Raw genomic sequence first — 26,701 nt, forward strand, 5'->3', positions numbered from 1 at the left:
AAATCGAGCATCGGACCTAGGGAATGGCCCCAAAAGTTGTGTGTGTCCACATGGCATGCACAAAAGTGATTTGAGATGGTTCTATATCCAATGCTACCCCCTCCGGGTGTGCCCGGCTTCTCGGACATGGGGTTCCTACACTTAGGTAGATTATGCATGTATAGGGGGGAACTCCCTCGGAGGTGAACCGGAGAGAACCTTGGGATCATAGGGTATGATCCTTGTTTCCACATGTACCTATGACCTAACCAAGCTCAAACGTAGGCATACGCCCACCGGGGGACCCCCGATGGGATGCAGTCAAAGGGGTAGACGGCGCGGTCAACAGAACTAGGGTTTCGTCAGAAATCGAGCATCGGACCTAGGGAATGGCCCCAAAAGTTGTGTGTGTCCACATGGCATGCACAAAAGTGATTTGAGATGGTTCTATGTCCAATGCTACCCCCTCCGGGTGTGCCCGGCTTCTCGGACATGGGGTTCCTACACTTAGGCAGATTCTGCATGTATAGGGGGGAACTCCCTCGGAGGTGAACCGGAGAGAACCTTGGGATCATAGGGTATGATCCTTGTTTCCACATGTACCTATGACCTAACCAAGCTCAAACATAGGCATACGCCCACCGGGGACCCCGATGGGATGCGATCAAAGGGGTAGACGGCGGGGTCAACGCAACTCGGGTTCGTCAGAAATCGAGCATCGGACCTAGGGAATGGCCCCAAAAGTTGTGTGTGTCCACATGGCATGCACAAAAGTGATTTGAGATGGTTCTATGTCCAATGCTACCCCCTCCGGGTGTGCCCGGCTTCTCGGACATGGGGTTCCTACACTTAGGCAGATTCTCGCATGTATAGGGGGAACTCCTCGGAGGTGAACCGGAGAGAACCTTGGGATCATAGGGTATGATCCTTGTTTCCACATGTACCTATGACCTAACCAAGCTCAAACGTAGGCATACGCCCACCGGGGGACCCCGATGGGATGCAGTCAAAGGGGTAGACGGCGCGGTCAACAGAACTAGGGTTTCGTCAGAAATCGAGCATCGGACCTAGGGAATGGCCCCAAAAGTTGTGTGTGTCCACATGGCATGCACAAAAGTGATTTGAGATGGTTCTATGTCCAATGCTACCCCCTCCGGTGTGCCCGGCTTCTGACATGGGGTTCCTACACTTAGGCGGTCTCGCATGTATAGGGGGAACTCCTCGGAGGTGAACCGGAGAGAACCTTGGGATCATAGGGTATGATCCTTGTTTCCACATGTACCTATGACCTAACCAAGCTCAAACGTAGGCATACGCCCACCGGGGGACCCCGATGGGATGCAGTCAAAGGGGTAGACGGCGCGGTCAACAGAACTAGGGTTTCGTCAGAAATCGAGCATCGGACCTAGGGAATGGCCCCAAAAGTTGTGTGTGTCCACATGGCATGCACAAAAGTGATTTGAGATGGTTCTATGTCCAATGATACCCCCTCCGGGTGTGCCCGGCTTCTCGGACATGGGGTTCCTACACTTAGGCAGATTCTGCATGTATAGGGGGGAACTCCCTCGGAGGTGAACCGGAGAGAACCTTGGGATCATAGGGTATGATCCTTGTTTCCACATGTACCTATGACCTAACCAAGCTCAAACGTAGGCATACGCCCACCGGGGACCCCGATGGGATGCGATCAAAGGGGTAGACGGCGCGATCAACAGAACTAGGGTTTCGTCAGAAATCGAGCATCGGACCTAGGGAATGGCCCCAAAACTTGTGTGTGTCCACATGGCATGCACAAAAGTGATTTGAGATGGTTCTATATCCAATGCTACCCCCTCCGGGTGTGCCCGGCTTCTCGGACATGGGGTTCCTACACTTAGGCGGGTCTGCATGTATAGGGGGAACTCCCGAGGTGAACCGGAGAGAACCTTGGGATCATAGGGTATGATCCTTGTTTCCACATGTACCTATGACCTAACCAAGCTCAAACGTAGGCATACGCCCACCGGGGGACCCCCGATGGGATGCAGTCAAAGGGGTAGACGGCGCGGTCAACAGAACTAGGGTTTCGTCAGAAATCGAGCATCGGACCTAGGGAATGGCCCCAAAACTTGTGTGTGTCCACATGGCATGCACAAAAGTGATTTGAGATGGTTCTATATCCAATGCTACCCCCTCCGGGTGTGCCCGGCTTCTCGGACATGGGGTTCCTACACTTAGGCAGATTCTGCATGTATAGGGGGGAACTCCCTCGGAGGTGAACCGGAGAGAACCTTGGGATCATAGGGTATGATCCTTGTTTCCACATGTACCTATGACCTAACCAAGCTCAAACGTAGGCATACGCCCACCGGGGGAACCCCGATGGGATGCGATCAAAGGGGTAGACGGCGCGGTCACCGTAACTAGGGTTTCGTCGAAATCGAGCATCGGACCTAGGGAATGGCCCCAAAACTTGTGTGTGTCCACATGGCATGCACAAAAGTGATTTGAGATGGTTCTATATCCAATGCTACCCTCCGGGTGTGCCCGGCTTCTCGGACATGGGGTTCCTACACTTAGGCGGATCCCGCATGTATAGGGGGAACTCCTGAGGTGAACCGGAGAGAACCTTGGGATCATAGGGTATGATCCCTGTTTCCACATGTACCTATGACCTAACCAAGCTCAAACGTAGGCATACGCCCACCGGGGGAACCCCGATGGGATGCAGTCAAAGGGGTAGACGGCGCGGTCTATTCTATTCTTATTTTTTGTAGTCAAAGGGTTAGGGTTAGTGTTATGATTTGAGATGGTTCTATACTATTCTTATTTTTTGTAGTAAATAGTGACAATATTTATTTAAAAAAATAAAAAGAAAAAAAAATAAAAAAAAACTGCCTGTGCCGACGGTCACCGTCGGCACAACATCACCGTCGGCACAGGTGGGTCGACCATAATGGTTAGACCCACCAACACGCGCGCCCCACACACACGAGCCGCGCGCCACATCCACTCGCGACCACCCACCGCCGCCGCCACCCACCGCCACCCGCCGCCGCGCATCCCGCCGCCGAGCTGCTCCGCCGCCGCTCCGGCCAGATCCCGCCGTCGCCTGCTTCGCGCCGCCGCCGCTGCCCGCCGCGCCGCCGCCGTCCCTTGCACTCCTGCCCCGCGCGCCGCAGCCGCCACGCCCGCGCCGCCGCCTTCCTCCCGGCCGCCGCCGCTGCCTCGCTTCGCAGCCCGCCGCCGTCCTCCCGCCGCCGCCGCCGCCGCCTTCCTCCACAAGGCTGCTGTCGCTTCGCCCCGCAGCCCGCCGGCCATGGTAAGTTTCTTACCGTTTATTTTTTTTTTAGCTTTTTAGTATTTGCAATTAGCTAGGTAATTTGAAATGTAAATAATTTGAAAGAAACATGTAAAGAATTTGGAAATTGAAATGAAGTAAAATAGAATTTGCAAATTGAAATTGAAATTGTAATGTAAATTTGCAAATTGAAATTGAAATGAAGTAAAGAATTGAAATAGAATTGTAATTGTAAATTTGCAAATTGAAATAGAACTTGCAAATTGAAATTGAAATTGAAATGAAGTAAAGAATTTGGAAATTGAAATTGAAATTGTAATGTAAATTGAAATGAAAATGAAGGAATAGAAATGGAAATTGAAGTGAAATAAATTAGAATTTTGTAGAAATGCATTTGTTTTATGAATTGATGAATTTGCATTGACAAATTTTTATTATTTTAACTAGGTCCAGTAGTGAGCATCCCGCGTGACGATCCCGGATCTTGCGGCGCATCTCTACGGCCGTCGACATCGCCGGTTGTTCGACTACTTCCTCTACAGCCGAGGGTGAGCTGAATTGCCGACTCCCCCTCCGCATTTTTTATGTCATTAGATTTCATTTCTCCGTCAAGTCGCGTAACCTAGGTGTCAATTCCCGTCCGCAAGCGTTACGCGGATAAATATGCATTAGTGGTCAGCATATTTTGAACCGTAACGCTTGTGGCATTTACGGGACAGTCGCCGGACCCGTAGTTGGGTACGTTTTCCATGTTCTGCTCGGGTGCGAGACAGATTTCGTCGCGCCTCCTGTTGTTCTCCGGATGCACATCCTCTCGGCTTTTTGCCGAGACGTGTATCGGGAGAGCAGCGGGGAGGTGCTGCCGAAATTCTGTCTTGCACCCGAGCAGAACGTGGAGAACGTACCCAACTATGGGTCCGGGGGCTGCTAGGAGCCCACCTAGTAGAGATGTAGGTTGATGCACGCGTTTTCGCCGGTAGAAAAGTAAAAATATGATGCATTCAATTTCATGCTACTATTTGTTGTTTGTCACGCAATAAAGCAGGATGGCTGATAATGAGTGGATGTACAAAGTGGCCGTGTTAGTTCGACTCAAGTGACAGATGAATGGAAATGGAAGACCGATTTGTTAGTGAAGGAGTTAGCTCGTGGTTCGAAGGGGATTGTTCGTCCCCGTTGCCCTTGCAATGTCTGCAGGAGGCGTCATCCTAAGGATATTCTAGAGATGACTAAACACCTTTGGTGGAATGGGTATATGCGTGACTACGACCCGCCGGTCGACTTTTCTCGGCACGAACGTGATAGAGGTAAGGTGATGCGGCAGCGGATCGATGGCAATGAGAACGATGGCATCTTAAACTTGCTAGATGATCTTCGGGATGCTGACATGCCAGAGTTACCATGGGACGAACAGTCTGAACCGGAGGAACCGCCTGAACCGGAGGGACCGCCACAACCGGAGGAACTTCCAGAGGAGGAACCTGAGCCAACCGCGAGGGCCTTCATTGATATGATGGCCTCAGCTAGGAGGCCTCTATACCCGGGTGCAAAAATGTCTCAACTTGATGGCATCACGCAGTTGCTAGCCGACAAGTGCATGTTTGAGAGTACTCGAGCATCCTTTGAAAAGACTCTGAGCACAGTAGGTAACATGTTGCCTGAAGGTCATTGCTTGCCCAAGACCATGTACGAAACGAAGAAAATCTTGAAAGCATTGAAAATGGATTATGTAACATATGATGTCTGTCCAAAACTTTGCCTTTTGTTTTGGAAAGACTATGCGGATGACAAGTACTGTGCCAAGTGTGGTCACTCTAGGTATCATGAGGTAGATGTAGGCAATGGTCAGAAGAGGCATAAAAGTAGCCATAAAGATTCTTCGTTATCTCCCATTCATCAAAAGAATCCAGCGGCTTTACATGTTCGAGGAGACTGCCAAGCAGATGACATGGCATAAGACCGGGATAAGACTGCAAGACGAGAAGAAATGGGTACCCATGGTACATCCATCTGATGGTCAATCATGGAAGCACTTCGATGAAAAGCACCCAAATGAGGCAAGTGAGGCTCGGAATGTTAGAATTGCGATAGCAACCGATGGATTCAACCCATATGGTATGTCGACTGCCGCGTACAGCTGCTGGCCCGTGTTTGTTATTCCGCTCAATCTCCCTCCCGGAGTCGTAATGCAAAGGAAGAACATATTCTTGTCGATGATCCTTCCAGGGCCTGAATATCCAGGGAAGAAATTGAGTGTCTTAATGCAACCACTTGTGGATGATTTGCACCACTCGTGGCATCACGGTACATTGACATACGACCGAGCATCAAAGAGAAACTTCATCATGAAAGTTTGGTTCCACTATTCGATGCATGACCTACCCGGGTACGCCCTATTTTGTGGGCATAGTACAGCTGGTAAGTTTCCATGCCCAAGTGTGCGAGCACGAACTAGAATTCAGGCACCTAAAAACTGGACACAAATATGTTGCCTTTGACAAACACCGCAAGTTCCTCGATCCAGGGCATCGGTTCAGATCGACAAGAAAAACTTCACGAAAGGCGTAGTTGTGCTTGAACATAAAGAAATACCAAAGTTCAATGGTGCAATCATGATGCTGAGCTACGTGCTCTCCAGCCTAGTAAGGAACCCGGCCACCAATTTGAGGGATATGGTAAAACGCACAACTGGACTCACATAGCAGGCATAACAGAGCTCGAGTATTACAAGGACCTTGAACTTCCCCATAATATCGATATGATGCACACCGAAAAGAATTGTGGGGAGGCATTCCTTAACACCTGCTGCAACATACCAGGCAAGTCAAGGGATAATGTTTCAGCTAGAGTCGATATTGAGGAGATATGAGACAGGGTGGCTCTACACATGCAGCCTCCTGAGGGCAATCGAAAAGGTTGGTTAAAGCCGCATGCCAAGTACTGTCTTGATAGCGCCGACAAGAAGGAGGCATTTACGTGGCTCAAATATGACGTGATGTTCCCTGATGGTTATTGTTCGAATATGAGTAAGGGAGTCAATCTTGCTACAGGAAAAATAAACGGGCTCAAGAGTCACGACTATCATATATGGATTGAGCGGCTGATGCCGGTGATGCTTCGAGGGTATCTCCCCGATCATGTCTGGCGAGTGCTTGCGGAGGTGAGCCATTTTTTCCGCACGGTCTGTGCTAAGCAGATATGTACCGAGGTGATTGAGAAGCTGCAGAAGCAAGTGCCGGACATGCTATGCAAGTTAGAGATGATATTCCCCCCAGGCTTCTTCACTCCGATGTTACATCTCATCGTGCATCTCGCCAACGAGGCACTCTTGGGGGGACCGGTGCAGTATCGTTGGCAGTTTTGTATTGAGAGGGAGTTCAAATATATTCGGTACAAATGTGGAAACAAAAATAAGATTGAAGCATGCATAGCTGAGGCAACTCTCCTCCATGAGATGGCAGACGCCACGACAATGTACTATGCCAATGATGTGCCCACTAAGCATAACCCGGCCGCTCGGTACAACCTCGATGAGCCCAACCGTGACCCAAAGCTCTTGCTCTTCAAATATCCCGGTGGCAAGGCCGGTGCCTCAAAAGTGGAGAACATTTCGCCAGAAGAGAAGGATTGCATAATGCTTTACGTGCTTATGAACATGGAGGAAGTGGTCGATTTCATGAGGTAAAATGATGAACCAATTACTTTGCAACCAGTAACTTGGTTTTGGTCTAATACGTATTTTCTCCTTTCAGCCAATTCCATGATGAAATGTGGTCAGGAAGAAATGGTCCCACTCCCACGCAAAGGGTACACTCTTCTGAAAGAGGGTGCCCCGCCCTTAAATAAAAGCTTCGTGAACTGGTTCCATGAAAAAGTAATTTCTCAAATGTTCCTCTTACTTTGCAATCCGTGACTTGTCTTATTACATGTAACTAATGCACAAAATAATCTGAACTGAACTTGTAGGGAGCTGATCCCAACGTTGAGATGACAGATGAGTTGAGATGCGTTTCCTGTGGTTTTAACCATAGAGTCCATACGCATGAGAAGTATGATGTAAATGGGTATCGCTTCCATACGGAGTTTCACCAGAAGAACCGACCTAATGCAAAAACAATAAATACTGGGGTCTACACCCGCGGAGCCGATGATCTTGATTACTATGGAAGGTTACAAAAGGTATACGAGTTGACGTTCAACAACGCAAACATAGAACTCAAGCTCTTTGTGTTCAAATGCCACTGGTTTGACCCACACGGTGGAATGAGAAGCACCCCTTCCATTGGTTTAGTTGAAGTTAGGCCTACAACCACCTACAGCGGATCCGACGTCTATGTTGTGGCTCACCAAACCAAGCAAGTTTATTATTTGTCCTACCCATGTCAGAATGAGGAACTCATGGGCTGGCAAGTCGTGTTCCAGGTATCGCCACATGGTAAGCTACCCATCCCCTCCGAGGACGATTACAACAACATTGACCCGGTAACATATGAGGGAATTTTCTATCAAGAGGAAGAGCAGTTCGGGGCTCTTCAAATAGACATAGGTCTTCAGGATCTCCACAACGATGTACAAATACGTGGTGAGACCGTGGTGGACCTGAAGGACATAGCTATGCTCACCAAGCGCCATGCGAACAAAGACAACATTGTCGAGACTCAACCGGAACCCAATGCCGACCATGAATACTCATATGATACTGATTTTGATAGTGAGGCTGAGAACCCAATGCCTAGAGATGAGAGTGGTGATGAATGGTGAGGGTCTTTTATGCTTAGTACCTACATTATCATTATGCTTAATACATACATTTGTCATTATGCTTAGTACCTACATTATCATTATGCTTAATACATACATTTGTCATTATGCTTAATACCTACATTTTTCATTATGCTTAGTACCTATATTTGTCATTATGCTTAGTGTTTACTCATTTTCAACATGCTTATTAATTATTTTCTCTTTTCTTATGCAGGTAATTGCCCAATATGAGCGGACGGAAGGCATCATCGAGCTCCTTGCTTGATCAGATGCATCAGCGGAAGCTAGGGGCCGGGTGCTTCCAGACGGAGTGGAAGACCCATTGTTCCCACCCGGCGTTACGAAGACGCAGACGGAGGACGGGGAGGACGAGGGGGAGGACGAGCTGGAGGACGAGGGGGAGGACGAGCTGGAGGACGAGGGGGAGGACGAGGGGGAGGACGAGGGGGGAATGCACAGCTCCTTCTAGCTGACATTCCCTCGCTCGGCCTGGCTTCACGCCTATGGATGAGGAGGACACTAGGGAGGAGGAGGAGGACACTAGGGAGGAGGAGGAGGAGTCTAGGGACGAGGAGGCTTCGACGGAGATGGCTCCGAAGAAGTTGCGGATTCGTGGGGAAGCGCAGGTTCCCGATGAGAGTAAGGAACCTGCTACGGAGGATGAGAAGTGGCTCCTTGTCCCAGGAAGATAGAGTAAGTAGTAAGGTGATTTCATTTTCGTTATGACACTTAGCATTTTCTAATGTTTGATAATTGTGCAGGAATTTCACATACACGGGGAAGAATGTCCGCGTGCCAGGGAGTCTGATTGGAGCTGCTATTAGGAAGTACTGGCCGGGGATGTACACTCCGGTCCTTGGGGGCGAGTCCAAGCTAGCCTACACTTGGGAAGACTTTGAGATAGCGCCTTACCCTGGCTTTACTTCCGCCGCCGACGCCGTGATCAAGAAGTTTTGGGTACGTAATGCATACTCTTTGGGTTTCGTTCATATGTAGTTGATAACCCCACCGTGATAACTCATGCCTCTCACACTTTCTGTTATGCTTGATTGCAGCGCAATTATAGGGTGGCGACTGAGCATAAGGAGAGGGCGGACGTGGTGCTCCGTAACATGTGTCGGAAGTTGACACGGCAGCAGTGGTACAACCAGAGGATCACGTGCATCGGCCACTTCTATGCTGAGCAGGGCGTAAGGTACACAAAGCCTGAGATTGTGCAGGGACTCGCCCCGGCTATGACGATAGATGACTTCATGTCGGTAAGTAATTGTCAATGCGATTCTATGTACCGCGGCTAACTTGCAACTATATTGTTTGTTCTTCAAATGAGTTTTGATTTTGCAGGTTGTACCACATTGGGCTGATAATAATAAGAGGGCCGCCTTCATGGAGTTGGTCAAGAATTGGGTCGGCGAAAACCCCGATTTCAAGGCCGTGAGCGACCGGAACAAGGCCAACCGTGGGAATCAGGGAACACACACTGCGGGGAGCAGCAGCACCGATCGCTATCGGGAGCGTCTGGTACATATAAAAATGGAACAAGCTGCATTTTTTTGATTTTCGATGATATGCATAACATTTGTTTTGTGATGCAGGGGAAGAAGCTCGGGAGGGAATGATGACCCACAAGTATAGGGGGTGTATCGTAGTATCTTCGATAAGTAAGAATGTCGATCCCAACGAGGAGCAGAAGGTGTTGACAAGCAGTTTCGATGAAGGATTCACTGTAAATGCTCACAGACAAGTATTCAGGGGGTTTTGATGTAGCAGTTGAATAAAGTACGAGTATGTAAAGTGCGAGAGTAATAATTGCAGCGAGTGGCCCAATCCTTTTTAGCACAAAGGACAAGCCGGTTTGTTTACTTATAATGACCAAACGTTCTCGAGGACACACGGGATTTTAGTCTAGTGCTTTCGCTTCATACAGCTAAATAATCTTCATTGTTGTGATAAGTGTTGTGTGGGTGAACCTATGCTAATGTACCGCCCTTCCTAGGACTAATACATACTTGTGATTATACCCCTTGCAAGCATCCGCAACTACAAGAAAGTAATTAAGAAATAAATCTAACCACAGCCTTAAACTCTGAGATCCTGCGATCCCTCCTGCATCGATATACCAACGGGGGTTTAGGTTTCTGTCACTCCGGCAACCCCGCAATTAGCAAACGAATACAAGATGCATTCCCCTAGGCCCATAAATGGTGAAGTGTCATGTAGTCGACGTTCACATGACACCACTAGAAGAATAACACCACAACTTAAATATCACACCATTGAATATTACTCATCCATAGTTCACTACTAACATTTAGACTTCACCCATGTCCTCAAGAACTAAACGAACTACTCACGAGACATCATATGGAACATGATCAGAGGTGATATGATGATGAATAACAATCTGAACATAAACTTGGTTCAATGGTTTCACTCAATAGCATCAACAACAAGTAGAAATCGATACCGGGAGAGTTTCCCCTATCAAACAATCAAGATCAAACCCAAATTGCTACGGCGGTGACGGTGTCCAGCGGTGATGATGGCGGTGATGATGGTGGGGATGATGATGATGGTGATGGCGATGATGTCCAGCTCGATGACGGTGACGATGGCGTCGATTTCCCCCTCCCGGAGGGAATTTCCCCGGCGGATTCCTGCCCGCCGGAGAGCTCTTTTCTCTCTGGTGTTCTCCGCCCCGCAGAGGCGGCTGTAACTCTTCGCGAGGTACCCCTTCTGGCTTAGGTCTTCGGGACGAAGGGTTTGGCGAAGAAAAGGAGGCGAAAGGGGCCGTGGGCCCCCCAGACCACAGGCCGGCGCGGCTAGGGCCTGGGCCGCGCCGCCCTAGGGTGTGGGCCCACCCTGGCTGCTCCTGGCTCCTCCTTCTGGCTTCCTTCGTCATCTTGAAAAATAGGATTTTTGGTATAATTTCCTTCCAGAGTTGATCTTCCGAAATATTGCGTTCGACGGTGCTTTTTCCAGCAGAATCCACGGCTCCGGTGTTCGATCCTCCAATAATGATGAAACATGCAAAATAGATGAAATAACATAAGTATTGTGTCCCAATATGAAATATATCAATGAATAACAGCAAATTATGATATAAAATAGTGATGCAAATTGGACGTATCAACTCCCCCAAGCTTAGACTTCGCTTGTCCCCAAGCGAAACTGAGCTCGATAGACACGACCACATGTTTATGGAGTGAAGAGTCGATAAATAAAATACGGACAAGAAGCATCATATTCATTCACACAGGTCATTATAGCAAACAACCTCTTATAACTCATATTGAAACAAGTATAAGGTAATCACAAGTAAAGGTGCATGAGAAATCATGATTGGTGATGGCAAACTTCGTTCTTGATCAGAGAACAATTAACAGATTATATTTATCTCATTGAGCAGCGCTCTCATGTTAAAGTTTATAAGGCACAACTTGCATACTCAATCATAATGGTCTTCTCATGATCATTGATAACTTGCAAAGCTATATTCATTCAGATAAAACTTGTACTAAACAAGGAAGAATAAAAGACATGATGTAGCAAATCACAATATAATGGTTTGATCACAACTACTCAAATGCTTGCTTGAGATGGAGGGAAATAGGTTTACTGACTCAACATAAAGTAAAAGACAGGCCCTTCGCAGAGGGAAGCAGGGATTAAATCATGTGCTAGAGCTTTTTAGTTTTTCAATCATATAAAGAGAATAAAAGTAACATTTTGAGAGGTGTTTGTTGTTGTCAACGACTGGTAGCGGGTACTCTAACCCCCTTGCCAGACAACCTCCTAAGAGCGGCTCCCATATTATTTTCATTTTGTGTGGCACTCCTTCCAACCTTTCTTTCACGAACCATGGCTAACCGAATCCTCGGGTGCCTGCCAACAATCTCATACCATGAAGGAGTGCCTTTTATTTAAGTTTTATTATGGATGACACTCCCCCAACCTTTGCTTACACAAGCCATGGCTAACCGAATCCTTCGGGTGCCGTCCATCAATCACATACCATGGAGGAGTGTCTATTTAGTTTAATTAATTTGGGACTGGGAATCCCATTGCCAGCTCTTTTTGCAAAATTGTTGGATAAGCGGATGAAGCCACTAGTCCATTGGTGGAAGTTGCCCAACAAGATTGAAAGATAAAACACCACATACTTCCTCATGAGCTATGAAACATTGACACAAATAAGAGATACTAAGTTTTGAATTGTTTAAAGGTAGCACATGAAGTATTTACTTGGAATGGCAGAAAATACCATGTAGTAGGTAGGTATGGTGGACACAAATGGCATAGGTTTGGTTTAAGGTTTGGATGCACGAGAAGTATTCCCTCTCAGTACAGGTCTTTGGCTAGCAAGGTTAATTAGCAAGCATAAGAGTCGAGGGAAACAAACAAATATACATATGATAGAAACAATCATGCATCTTCCTTGTAAGCACAAACAATTTTAACTTCAGAATAATAAGCTATGAGCTAACAAGAAAGACAATGAAACATCTACATGTATTTCTCTTTTCTATTTAAACCTCAAAGTGTTGTTGCTATTGACCAATGCTAAGTTTGCCAAAACCAAATAGATTTATTCAATGCTCCCAAAGTGATACCAATACTAACAACAAGATGAATCATAGAGATTGCAAACTAAAATAAAATGTGCAATATGTAAATGATAAGACTTCTCATTAATATTCCATAACGATAACTCACACCAAGGGATACATAGATAACCAACTAAAGGAGAGATACTTCCAAACGCAACCCATCTTATATGATAACTTCCCTACTCATGATATGACACTACTTGACAATAAAAGTAAAAGGTAGTGATAATGTGATACCGCGGCACTCCCCCAAGCTTGGAACAAACCAAGGGGATGCCAATACCGATGATGAATTACTCCTGCGGAGATGGTGGTGATGAATTCTTCCCGAGCTTCTTAATAAGCTCCTTCGTCTTCAGCTTCTCAGCTTGATAATTCTGCACTAAGATTCGAAGAGATTCATTGTTATCCGAAGTTGGCGATGACGACCTTGTGACGCGAATCGAGTGGTATTCAATCAATCTTCGGAGACGGCAGTTCTCCTCCTGGAGTATCTCCACTTCTCTTCTCAGAGCCCGATATTGATCACAAAACTCATCGGTAACCCGTAGAACTTCTTCCATCATGGGGAAGGAGTCGAGGCCGAGAGCGGGTGGTAGAGGTCCCTGCAAGTTATGAGAAAAAGAACGTCGAGTGTCAACAGATCCCACCAAGATTTGCTTGCTCCCTCCGGCTTGCTGATCTTGTCTTGATGGCACCTCCTTCACTTCTTCCTCCGAAAGCCCCTTGCCCTTGTCGTTGGAGGCCATGGTGCTTCTAAACTGAAAACAGATCCTGGCAGAAACAGCTCGAAACAAAACACGTCGAAAACACGATATACGGACCTCCAGGGGTCCGAGAGATTATATAGCAAAAATTTTCTCGACAAAAGGAAAGCACCAGATCGAACCAGAGTCGGAAAGGGGCGACGGGGCGGCCAAACCATAGGTCGGCGCGGGCCCAGGTCAGGCCGCGCCGCCCTATGGTGGCACCCCCTCGTGCGTCCTTTCCACTCCGTTTCGAACTCGTAATTTCTCATATTTTCCAAAAACTGCAAAAATATAGTTCGGAAAGTAAATTGCGTACTTTTCATTACCAGTACTGTTACCTATTCAAAGTCGAGTTCTGGCGGACTGTCAATTTGCCCTTTGATGAAAGCTTCCGGTGTTTCCATTTGAATAATATCAACATCAACATTATAGGAGTCACCTGAGATATAATGCTTGAGTCTTTGTCCATTCACCACTTGCGTAGCATTGCCTTGGAGAGAGCTAATTTTGATTGCTCCTGAACGATACACCTCCTCGACAACATATGGTCCTTCCCATTTCGAGAGTAATTTCCCTGCAAAGAATCTGAGACGAGACCGATACAATAGGACTTTATCCCCAATATTAAATTCTCTTTTGATAATCCTCCTATCATGCCATTTTTTAACTTTCTCTTTAAAGAGCTTAGCATTTTCATAAGCTTCACTTCTCCATTCATCTAGAGAACTCAATTGCAACAACCTCTTATCACCGGCAAGTTTAGGATCTTTATTTAATTCTCTAACAGCCCAATAAGCTTTGTGCTCTAGTTCTAAAGGTAAATGACAAGCTTTCCCATAAACCATTTTATAAGGTGACATTCCCATGGGATTTTTATAAGCAGTTCTATAAGCCCAAAGTGCATCCTTCAATTTACTAGCCCAATTCTTTCTGGTTTTATTAACGGTCTTTTGCAAAATAGATTTAATCTCTCTATTTGATAATTCTACTTGACCACTAGTTTGAGGATGATAAGCAGAAGCAATTCTATGATTAATACCATACCTAGCAAGAGTTTTTCTAAAACCTCCATGAATAAAATGAGAACCTCCATCGGTCATAATATATCTAGGTACTCCAAATCTAGGAAAAATAATTTCTAAAAGCATTCTTAAAGAAGTCTCACCATCAGCACTTTTTGTAGGTATAGCTTCCACCCATTTAGTAACATAATCAACAGCAACAAGTATATGAGTGTTACCTTCTGAAGACGGAAAAGGTCCCATGAAGTCAAATCCCCAACAATCAAACGGTTCAATAACAAGAGTATAATTCATAGGCATTTCATTGCGTCTGGAGATATTACCAACCCTTTGGCATTCATCACAAGATAAAATAAACTTTCTCGCATCTTTGAAAAGAGTTGGCCAATAAAAACCTGATTGTAGAACCTTTTGCGCGGTTCTTTCTCCGGCGTGATGTCCTCCATAAGCACTACCATGACATTTACTCAATATCTCCTGTTGTTCATATTCGGGGACACATCTTCGCATAATACCATCCACTCCTTCTTTATATAAGTGTGGGTCATCCCAGAAATAATGCCTCAAGTCATAAAAGAATTTCCTCCTTTGCTGAGCTGAAAAGGTTGGAGGCAAGTACTTGGAAACAATAAAGTTAGCATAATCAGCATACCAAGGACTGTCTCGCGAGCTCACCTTTATTACAGCCAATTGTTCATTTGGAAAACTATCATTAACAGGAACGGGATCATAAGCAATATTTTCCAATCTAGACAAATTATCAGCAACAGGATTATCAGCACCTTTCCTATCTACAATATGTAGATCAAATTCTTGCAAAAGAAGTACCCATCTAATAAGCCTAGGCTTAGCATCTTTCTTTGTCATTAGGTATCTAATTGCAGCATGATCAGTATGAATAGTAACTTTTGAATCAACAATATAAGATCTAAATTTATCACAAGCAAAAACTACAGCTAATAATTCTTTTTCAGTTGTAGCATAATTTCTTTGAGCAGCATCAAGAGTTTTACTAGCATAATGAATAACATTCAATTTTTTATCTACTCGCTGTCCAAGAACAGCGCCTACAGCAAAATCACTAGCATCACACATAATTTCAAAGGGTAAGTTCCAATCAGGAGGTTCAACTATAGGAGCAGTTGTTAAGGCTTTCTTAAGAGTTTCAAAAGCTTCCTTACAATCATCATCAAAAACAAATGGTACATCTTTTTGAAGAAGATTAGTAAGAGGCTTTGAAGTCTTAGAGAAATCTTTAATAAATCTCCTATAAAACCCAAAGATGACCAAGAACACTACGAATACCTTTAACGTCCCTCGGATAGGGCATCTTCTCAATTGCTTCAACTTTAGCTCTATCAACTTCAATACCTCTCTCAGAAATTTTATGTCCCAATACAATTCCTTCATTAACCATAAAGTGGCATTTCTCCCAATTAAGAACAAGGTTAGTTTCTTCACATCTCTGCAAAACTTTATCAAGGTTTCGCAAGCAACTATCAAAAGAATTCCCATAGACGGAAAAATCATCCATGAATACCTCTACAATACTTTCACAAAAACCATGAAAAATAGCAGACATGCATCTTTGAAAAGTAGCAGGAGCATTACATAAACCAAAAGGCATGCGTCTATAAGCATAAGTTCCATAGGGACAAGTAAAGGTGGTTTTCTCTTGATCTTTAGCTTTAACAGCAATTTGTGAAAACCCAGAATAACCATCAAGAAAGCAAAAATGAGTATTTTTAGATAATCTTTCTAGCATTTGATCAATAAATGGTAAAGGGTAATGATCTTTCTTAGTAACTTTATTAACTTTTCGAAAATCAATGCACATTCTATACCCTACAACTACTCTTTGAGGAATGAGCTCATCATTATCATTAGGCACAACAGTCATACCTCCTTTCTTGGGAACACAATGCACAGGACTAACCCATCTACTATCAGCAATAGGATATATAATACCAGCTTCAAGAAGTCGTAATACCTCATTCCTTACCACTTCCTTCATCTTTGGAATTAGACGACGCTGAGGTTCAACAACAGGCTTTGCATCATCTTCCATATTAATAGCATGTTGGCAAATAGAAGGAGAAATCCCCTTCAAATCATCAAGAGTGTAGCCAATAGCGCCTCGATGCTTCTTCAATATTTCCAATAACCTTTCTTCCTCAATCTCTGAAAGCTTAGAACTAATAATAACAGGATATATTTTCTTATCATCAATATGAGCATATTTAAGATTATCAGGTAAAGGCTTTAAATCAAAAACAGGATCTTCCTTTGGTGGCGGTGTTGTACCCAAATCTTCCACCGGTAAATCATGCTTGAGAATAGGTTGGCGAAGAAAGATTTCCTCAAGCTCATCTCTTTCTTTCCTAAAAATTTCGCTCTCGCTATCCTCCAAATGTTGCTGCAAAGGATTATTAGGAACAAGAACAATAGATGCACATTGCTCCATTTTAAAATCATTACTAGGCAAATCAGCTTTATAAGGAGTTTTAGTAAATTTAGAGAAGTTAAACTCATAAGATTCACCAGCAAATTTAGTCAAAATTTTTTCTTTCTTGCAATCTATAATAGCTCCACAAGTATTTAGAAAAGGTCTACCAAAGATAATAGGACAATAATCACTAGTAGCAGAACCAAGTACCAAAAAGTCAGCAGGATATTTAATCTTACCGCATAAAACTTCCACATCTCGAACAATACCAATTGGAGAAATAGTTTCTCTATTAGCCAGCTGAATAACCACATCAATATCTTCAAGTTCACAAGAATCAATTTCGTGCATAATCTCCGTGTAAAGCTCATACGGAATAGCACTAACACTTGCACCAATATCACATAATCCATAATAGCAATGATCACCAATTCTAACAGATATCATAGGAACACTAGCTTGTTTAGGTTTATTAGGATGTGAAACAATATTAGAAGCATCTTCACAGAAAATAATATGACCATCCTCCACATTTTCAGTCACAAGATCTTTAACAATTGCAACAGCAGGTTCAATTTTTATTTGTTCTTCAGGTTCTACAGGTTTCTTTTCACTTTTATGAACCGCACTATTTATAACAGAATACTCTTTCATTTTAGCAGGGAAAGGAGTTTTTTCAATATAAACTTCAGGAATAACATGATCAGCAGTTTCAACTACAGCACATTTATTAATAGATGAATCAATTTTATCTTTATACGGTTCATGATACTTATCAAAATTCTTCTTCGGCAATTCATAATGAGAGGCAAAAGCTTTATAAAGATTTACAGCAACTTGAGAATCAAGACCATATGTAGCACTCATATTACGAAATAAATCAGTATCCATAAAAGCTTCAATGCATTTATAATCATAAATTATACCTGATTCTCTATCCTTGTCGTTCTCCCAACCTTCGATTTTCTTGGATCCGATCAAGAAGGTCCCTTTTAAACTCTTCTTTGTTGCGTGTAAATGATCCAGAGCAAGAAGTATCTAGCAAGGTCTTGTCTTGAAAAGAAAGTCTTGCATAGAAATTATCAATAATAACATTACCAGGAAGCTCATGAATGGGGCATTTGAGCATTAAAGACTTCAATCTCCCCCAAGCTTGGGCAATACTCTCTCCATCATGAGGCCAAAAATTATATATGCGATTCCGATCCTTATGAATTTCACTTGGAGGATAGAACTTAGAATAAAACCGGGGCACAATATCATTCCATTCAAGAGAATCCCCATTATCCAATAATTTATACCAATGCGCCGCCTTACCGGACAGCGATAAAGAGAATAATTTCTTCCTCACTTCATCCATAGCAATACCTGCACATTTGAATAACCCGCATAATTCATGCAAAAACAGTAAATGATCACCGGGGTGGACAGTTCCATCCCCTTCATAGCGGTTATCCATAACACGTTCAATAATTTTCATAGGTATTTTATATGGTATCACTTCCTCACCTGGCGCCTCATCCACTACCGTTGCAGTAGCAGTAGATTTCCCAAATAGAAAATGAAGAGAAGATCTCTCCATAATGACTTATAGCAGCAGGCAGAAATAAAATCAGCACAACAGTAAAGGTTTTCCTTACCAATTCCACTTACCAATAGCGCTTCACTCCCCGGCAACGGCGCCAGAAAATATTCTTGATGACCCACAAGTATAGGGGGTGTATCGTAGTATCTTCGATAAGTAAGAATGTCGATCCCAACGAGGAGCAGAAGGTGTTGACAAGCAGTTTCGATGAAGGATTCACTGTAAATGCTCACAGACAAGTATTCAGGGGGTTTTGATGTAGCAGTTGAATAAAGTACGAGTATGTAAAGTGCGAGAGTAATAATTGCAGCGAGTGGCCCAATCCTTTTTAGCACAAAGGACAAGCCGGTTTGTTTACTTATAATGACCAAACGTTCTCGAGGACACACGGGATTTTAGTCTAGTGCTTTCGCTTCATACAGCTAAATAATCTTCATTGTTGTGATAAGTGTTGTGTGGGTGAACCTATGCTAATGTACCGCCCTTCCTAGGACTAATACATACTTGTGATTATACCCCTTGCAAGCATCCGCAACTACAAGAAAGTAATTAAGAAATAAATCTAACCACAGCCTTAAACTCTGAGATCCTGCGATCCCTCCTGCATCGATATACCAACGGGGGTTTAGGTTTCTGTCACTCCGGCAACCCCGCAATTAGCAAACGAATACAAGATGCATTCCCCTAGGCCCATAAATGGTGAAGTGTCATGTAGTCGACGTTCACATGACACCACTAGAAGAATAACACCACAACTTAAATGTCACACCATTGAATATTACTCATCCATAGTTCACTACTAACATTTAGACTTCACCCATGTCCTCAAGAACTAAACGAACTACTCACGAGACATCATATGGAACATGATCAGAGGTGATATGATGATGAATAACAATCTGAACATAAACTTGGTTCAATGGTTTCACTCAATAGCATCAACAACAAGTAGAAATCGATACCGGGAGAGTTTCCCCTATCAAACAATCAAGATCAAACCCAAATTGCTACGGCAGTGACGGTGTCCAGCGGTGATGATGGCGGTGATGATGGTGGGGATGATGATGATGGTGATGGCGATGATGTCCAGCTCGATGACGGTGACGATGGCGTCGATTTCCCCCTCCCGGAGGGAATTTCCCCGGCGGATTCCTGCCCGCCGGAGAGCTCTTTTCTCTCTGGTGTTCTCCGCCCCGCAGAGGCGGCTGTAACTCTTCGCGAGGTACCCCTTCTGGCTTAGGTCTTCGGGACGAAGGGTTTGGCGAAGAAAAGGAGGCGAAAGGGGCCGTGGGCCCCCCAGACCACAGGCCGGCGCGGCCAGGGCCTGGGCCGCGCCGCCCTAGGGTGTGGCCCACCCTGGCTGCTCCTGGCTCCTCCTTCTGGCTTCCTTCGTCATCTTGAAAAATAGGATTTTTGGTATAATTTCCTTCCAGAGTTGATCTTCCGAAATATTGCGTTCTGACGGTGCTTTTTCCAGCAGAATCCTGGCTCCGGTGTTCGATCCTCCAATAATGATGAAACATGCAAAATAGATGAAATAACATAAGTATTGTGTCCCAATATGAAATATATCAATGAATAACAGCAAATTATGATATAAAATAGTGATGCAAATTGGACGTATCAGGGAACTTGGTGAGATGGAAGCGTGGACGCACATGAAGCTGGTGACGCCCCATCCGAACGAGCCTCGGCCCGCGCCTGAGATGTACTACGGCAAGGCCAAAGAGAGCAAGGAAAGATACTGCGAGGAGTACGCCAAGCTCCATCCAGAGGTGGAGGACCCTATGACCGAGCCGGTCGACGAGGTGGCGATGATGCTGGCGGGGAACGGCCAGCCGCATGGACGTCCTGCCTGCCTTGCTGGGGGTTTCAAGCCTCAGAGGAACTTCAAGCAGATCAAGGCTACCCTCCCCTCCGGCAGCTACGCTACCTCCTCGCGGACTACATGCCGTTCTCGGGTAGAGGTAGATGTAAGTCATCCACACTTTCATCCTCTGTTTTGACTCTTGTTCCTGAATGGCTATGTTGATGAGACGCATTATTTCTGAAATTGTAGACTCAGCTCGAGGAGGCCTATGCAGTAGCTTACGAGGAGTATCTCGAGAAGATTAAGGAGCATGACCTTGTGAAAGATGCCTATGTCCAGTGGACGAGCAACCAGATGGCGGTAAGTTTCAATCTCTATGGTTGCAAAACATCATAAGTCCCCATGTTTGAATCTGAGCTATCTCTCCCGTTTCTTGCAGAGTTTCACTCGGTTCATGATGACTGGAGTGCGAGAGGAACCACTCCCAGAGCCACCTCATCCGGGGCCGACGCCAGTGTTCCCGTCCAAGGAGGAGTTCTATATCATGTACAAGCGTCAGCGTCAGTTGACCCCGGTAAGTTGCTAACTTGGCTAAGTTGCTAACTTGGTGTGACATGGCTAAGTTGCTAACTCCCTCCAACATGTAGGGATTGGGAGAATCCGGGAACGACACTCCTTGTGGTACGCCGATGCACCCCAGTCGCCATTCTCTCGGTGCTTCGCCGAACCTCGGCAGTTTTCTGTTCCGGTGGCTCTCGTCGTGGTTCTACCTCCCCGAGCACCGTCGAAATACAGCGGCCTCACTTCACCCACTCGGAGCTAGATCGTCTGTAGCTAGATCGTCACTCGGGTGGTGCACCACCATAGTTTCTACATTGTACTAGCACATGATGACACGCTCCATCTTTGTAGTGGATCCGGTGTATGTACCATGGTCTTGTATGCTATATTTGTGCTATTTGTGAGATTTGATGCTATATTTGTGAGATTTGGTGCTATACGGTGATATCTTTGTGCTATATGGTGCTATATATGTTACTGGATATTCAATCTTATAATATGTGCATTTTGTGCGATTTTCTGAGCAAATGAGGCCAAATTGGCAAAAATCAGAAAAAAACTGGGCCGGCTGTGCCGACGGTGTCACCGTCGGCACAGACCCGTAGCTGTGCCAAATGGCAGGGTCTGTGCCGACGGTGACACCGTCGGCACAGCCGGCCCAGCGCTGCGCGTTTCCGATTCGAAAAGTCACCGTTTTGCCGCGATTCTGAAAAAAAAGGAAAACTGTGCCGACGGTTACACCGTCGGCACAGCTGGGGACGTTGACGGCGCCGGCGTGACGGCTGGTTGGCTGTGCCGACGATGGGGCGGCCGACGGCCACCGTCCAGCCGTCGGCGTACGACTGTGCCGACGGTGAACTGCTGTGCCGACGGTGCGCGCGCAGACCCCGACGCCTGCTGTGCCGACGGGGAGACGCCGACGGTGACCGTCGGCAGAGCCTGTGCCGACGGTGAACCGTATTGTGCCGACGGTGCGGGGCCGTTGGTGTAGCCGGTCGTCCCCGTAGTGTTGATCCGCTCGTTTGGAGATTTGTTCAGGGGTGTTCCGCTGGTATCCACTCGAGTCGAGTGAACGATACGTGTAAGAGCATCTCCAGCGGTTGGCGCTCCCCGCGGTCAAATTTGACGCTAAATAGCGCTGAGTTGGATGGAAGTTTCGACTTGGAAACGCTGAAGTTTTAGTCGTCTCCCCAGTAGATGCCCAGTGTTTGGCGTTTTTCAGAAATAAATGTCTCTGGCTACCAAATATCCAGCACAGTTCAGCGAATTTGACCAATTTTACTAACATTTGGCTTATTTTTACAAATAAACATTACAGTTCAACAAAACAAGCAAATAAATTGACAAGTTTTCAAACAAATCAAATGGAAACTAGTTGGTGTTGCCTCGAAGTATCCATATGTGCTCCACCAGATCATCCTGCAGCTGTTGATGCATTGTGGAGTCTCAAATCCCCTGACGCATAGTGATGAATGCAGCCCACGATGCCGGCACCTGGTGATTAGGTTGTGCAAGAGGACCCTCTCTGTCATATGGTGCAGCTTGTTCGCTCAGAGGAACCGAATACTTTTGCTCATTCTCGATAATCATGTTGTGTAAGCACACACAACAGTTCATCACCTCCCACATCTGATCTTTGGACCAAATCAAAGCAGGAAATCGGACTACAACAAATCTATGCTGGAGGACGGGGCTTGAGATAGTCTTCATAAATGTTGCCCACTTTGGATAGATACCGTCTGCAAGATAGTATCCCTTGTTGTACTGCCGGCCATTGATCACAAAGTTAACCGGGGGAGCATGACCCTCAACAAGCTTGGAGAAGATCGGCGAGCACTACAAGACGTTGATGTCGTTGTTGAATCTTGGCATACTAAAAAAGGAGTGCCAAATCCAAAGATCATGGGTAGCCACTACCTCAAGTATCATGGGTAACCGCAGCACTCATCATTTGCATACAAGCCTGGATCTTGATGGTGCACAAGAGAGCAGTTAGGCATGATGTTTTTCCTCCTGTCAGTTACGGTCCTATGTTACAACGAGATCAGGAGAGGCTGGCCAACCTAAACTACATCTACAACTGCAACGATGTCGAGGCTATCCAGATGCTTCGGATGAGAAGAGCCATTTTCTATGCACTTGTCAGAACGTTCTTGTCTAGAGGACTTCTGGTTGATAGCATCCACACCTCTGTCGAAGAACAAGTCGCCATGTTTATTATTGTCGTGGGTCATAACCAGAGGTTCAGAGTCATCCATAGCATATTCAGGCGATCCACGGAGACTATCTCTCGGTACTTCCAGCAGGTGGTGTACGCAGTTGGGAAGCTCAGAGGTGAAATGATCAAGCTAGCATCAACGAACACACCACCAAAGATCAAGAACAACTACAGGTGGTTCCCGTATGCCAGGGTGAGAACATAATCATCTTCATTCTACTTATTAGATGTGTGGTACTATCACAAACATGATTGTGTGCTAATTGTTTGACAGAGATTGCTTTGGAGCTATTGATGGTACTCATGTGACTGCAAAGGTACCGAGATCAATGTATGCAGCATTCCGCGGGAGGAAGTACTACACCAGCCAGAACGTGCTAGCAGTTGTGGATTTCGATATGAGGTTCACATATGTGCTTGCTGCGTGGGAGGGTTCAGCTCATGCATGATGCAAGCATCCAGTCCGACAATTTGTCAAGGCCTGATGGGTTGCAAATCCCTGAGGGTAAGTTCTACCTTGGAGATGCTGGATATGCATGTCGACCTGATATTCTACATCCCTTCAGGAAAATAAGGTACCACCTCTCCTTGGAGATGCTAGATATGCATGCCGACCTGATATTCTACCTCCCTTCAGGAAAACAAGGTACCACCTCAACGAGTTCACTCGCAAGAACCGACCTCAGAATGCGAAAGAGTTGTTCAATCTGGGACACTCAAGCCTTAGAGTCACAATTGAGAGGGCCTTTGCTGTATTGAAGAACATGTTCAAGGTTCTTGACCAGAAACCGTTCCACACTTTTGATATTATGTTGAACTACCCCATGATACGCGTACAGCACGCGTCCGTTGGGAACCCCAAGAGGAAGGTGTGATGCGTACAGCGGCAAGTTTTCCCTCAGTATGAAACCAAGGTTTAATCGAACCAGTAGGAGCCAAGAAGCACGTTGAAGGTTGATGGCGGCGAGATGTAGTGCGGCGCAACACCAGGGATTCCGGCGCCAACGTGGAACCTGCACAACACAAACCAAGTACTTTGCCCCAACGAAACAGCGAGGTTGTCAATCTCACCGGCTTGCTGTAACAAAGGATTATATGTATAGAGTGGATGATGATTGTTTGCAGAAAACAGTAGAACAGTATTGCAGTAGATTGTATTTCAGTATAGAGAATTGGATCGGGGTCCACAGTTCACTAGAGGTGTCTCTCCCATAAGATAAACAGCATGTTGGATGAACAAATTACAGTTGGGCAATTGACAAATAAAGAGGGCATGACCATGCACATACATATTATGATGAGTATAGTGAGATTTAATTGGGCATTACGACAAAGTACATAGACCGCTATCCAGCATGCATCTATGCCTAAAAAGTCCACCTTCAGGTTATCATCCGAACCCTTTCCAGTATTAAGTTGAAAACAACAGACAATTGCATTAAGTATTGCGCGTAATGTAATCAGTAACTACATCCTCGAACATAGCACCAATGTTTTATCCCTAGTGACAACAGCACATCCATAATCTTAGAGATTTCTGTCACTTCCCCAGATTCACGGAGACATGAACCCACTATCGAGCATAAATACTCCCTCTTGGAGTTACAAGCATCTACTTGGCCAGAGCATCTACTAGTAACGGAGAGCATGCAAGATCATAAACAACACATAGACATGAATTGATAATCAACATAACATAGTATTCTCTATTCATCGGATCCCAACAAACGCAACATATAGAATTACAGATAGATGATCTTGATCATGTTAGGCAGCTCACAAGACCCGACAATTAAGTACAATGGGGAGAAGACAACCATCTAGCTACTGCTATGGACCCATAGTCCAGGGGTAGACTACTCACACATCACTCCGGAGGCGACCATGGCGGCGTAGAGTCCTCCGGGAGATGATTCCCCTCTCCGGCAGGGTGCCGGAGGCGATCTCCTGAATCCCCCGAGATGGGATTGGCGGCGGCGGCGTCTCAGTAAGGTTTTCCGTATCGTGGCTCTCGGTACTGGGGGTTTCGCGACGAAGGCTATTTGTAGGCGGAAGGGCAGGTCAAGGGGCGTCACGAGGGGCCCACACTATAGGTCGGCGCGGCCAGGGCTTGGGCCGCGCCGCCCTATAGTCTGGCCACCTCGTGGCCCCACTTCGTCTCCTCTTCGGTCTTCTGGAAGCTTCGTGGCAAAATAGGACCCTGGGCGTTGATTTCGTCCAATTCCGAGAATATTTCTTTACTAGGATTTCTGAAACCAAAAACAGCAGAAAACAAAGAATCGGCACTTCGGCATCTTGTTAATAGGTTAGTTTCAGAAAATGCACGAATATGACATAAAGTGTGCATAAAACATGTAGATAACATCAATAATGTGGCATGGAACATAAGAAATTATCGATACGTCAGAGACGTATCAGCATCCCCAAGCTTAGTTCCTGCTCGTCCCGAGCAGGTAAACGATAAACAAAGATAATTTCTGGAGTGACATGCCATCATAACCTTGATCATACTATTTGTAAAGCATATGTAGTGAATGCAGCGATCAAAACAATGTATATGACATGAGTAAACAAGTGAATCATATAGCAAAGACTTTTCATGAATAGTACTTCAAGACAAGCATCAATAAGTCTTGCATAAGAGTTAACTCATAAAGCAATAATTCATAGTAGAGGCATTGAAGCAACACAAAGGAAGATTAAGTTTCAGCGGTTGCTTTCAACTTGTAACATGTATATCTCATGGATATTGTCAACATAGAGTAATATAATAAGTGTAATATGCAAGTATGTAGGAATCAATGCACAGTTCACACAAGTGTTTGCTTCTTGAGGTGGAGAGAAATAGGTGAACTGACTCAACAATAAAAGTAATAGAATAGTCCTTCAAAGAGGAAAAGCATCGATTGCTATATTTGTGCTAGAGCTTTGATTTTGAAAACAAGAAACAATTTTGTCAACGGTAGTAATAAAGCATATGTATCATGTAAATTATTTCTTACAAGTTGCAAGCCTCATGCATAGTATACTAATAGTGCCCGCACCTTGTCCTAATTAGCTTGGACTACCGGGATCATCGCAATGCACATGTTTTAACCAAGTGTCACAAAGGGGTACCTCTATACCGCCTGTACAAAGGTCTAAGGAGAAAGCTCGCATCGGATTTCTCGCTATTGATTATTCTCAACTTAGACATCCATACCGGGACAACATAGACAACAGATAATGGACTCCTCTTTTATGCATAAGCATGTAACAACAATTAATTTTCTCATTTGAGATTGAGGATATTGTCCAAAACTGAAACTTCCACCATGGATCATGGCTTTAGTTAGCGGCCCAATGTTCTTCTCTAACAATATGCATGCTCTAACCATAAGGTGGTAGATCTCCCTTACTTCAGACAAAACGAACATGCATAGCAACTCACATGATATTCAACAAAGAGTAGTTGATGGCGTCCCCAGTGAACATGGTTATCGCACAACGAGCAACTTAATAAGAGATAAAGTGCATAATTACATATTCAATACCACAATAGTTTTTAAGCTATTTTTCCCATGAGCTATATATTGTAAAGGTGAAGAATGGAAATTTAAAGGTAGCACTCAAGCAATTTACTTTGGAATGGCGGAGAAATACCATGTAGTAGGTAGGTATGGTGGACACAAATGGCA

At 45.1% G+C, this 26,701-nt stretch overlaps 2 protein-coding genes across 2 annotated transcripts; both read left to right on the forward strand.

Moving 5' to 3' along the window:
• The first annotated feature begins 8,746 nt into the window (after positions 1 to 8,746).
• On the forward strand, positions 8,747 to 9,624 carry LOC139835304 (uncharacterized). Its single transcript, XM_071825181.1, has 3 exons — positions 8,747 to 8,980; positions 9,079 to 9,282; positions 9,368 to 9,624. The coding sequence occupies exons 1-3, from the start codon at positions 8,864 to 8,866 to the stop codon at positions 9,578 to 9,580; spliced, it is 534 nt and encodes a 177-aa protein (XP_071681282.1). The 5' UTR covers positions 8,747 to 8,863; the 3' UTR covers positions 9,581 to 9,624.
• Positions 9,625 to 22,779: 13,155 nt separating this feature from the next.
• Positions 22,780 to 23,473, forward strand: LOC139835778 (protein ALP1-like). The gene is made up of 2 exons (XM_071825641.1): positions 22,780 to 23,207; positions 23,299 to 23,473. The coding sequence occupies exons 1-2, from the start codon at positions 22,780 to 22,782 to the stop codon at positions 23,471 to 23,473; spliced, it is 603 nt and encodes a 200-aa protein (XP_071681742.1).
• The last annotated feature ends 3,228 nt before the right edge of the window (positions 23,474 to 26,701 follow it).

Source organism: Lolium perenne, chromosome 2, assembly GCF_019359855.2.
Source record: "Lolium perenne isolate Kyuss_39 chromosome 2, Kyuss_2.0, whole genome shotgun sequence".
NCBI classification, from domain to species: domain Eukaryota; kingdom Viridiplantae; phylum Streptophyta; class Magnoliopsida; order Poales; family Poaceae; genus Lolium; species Lolium perenne.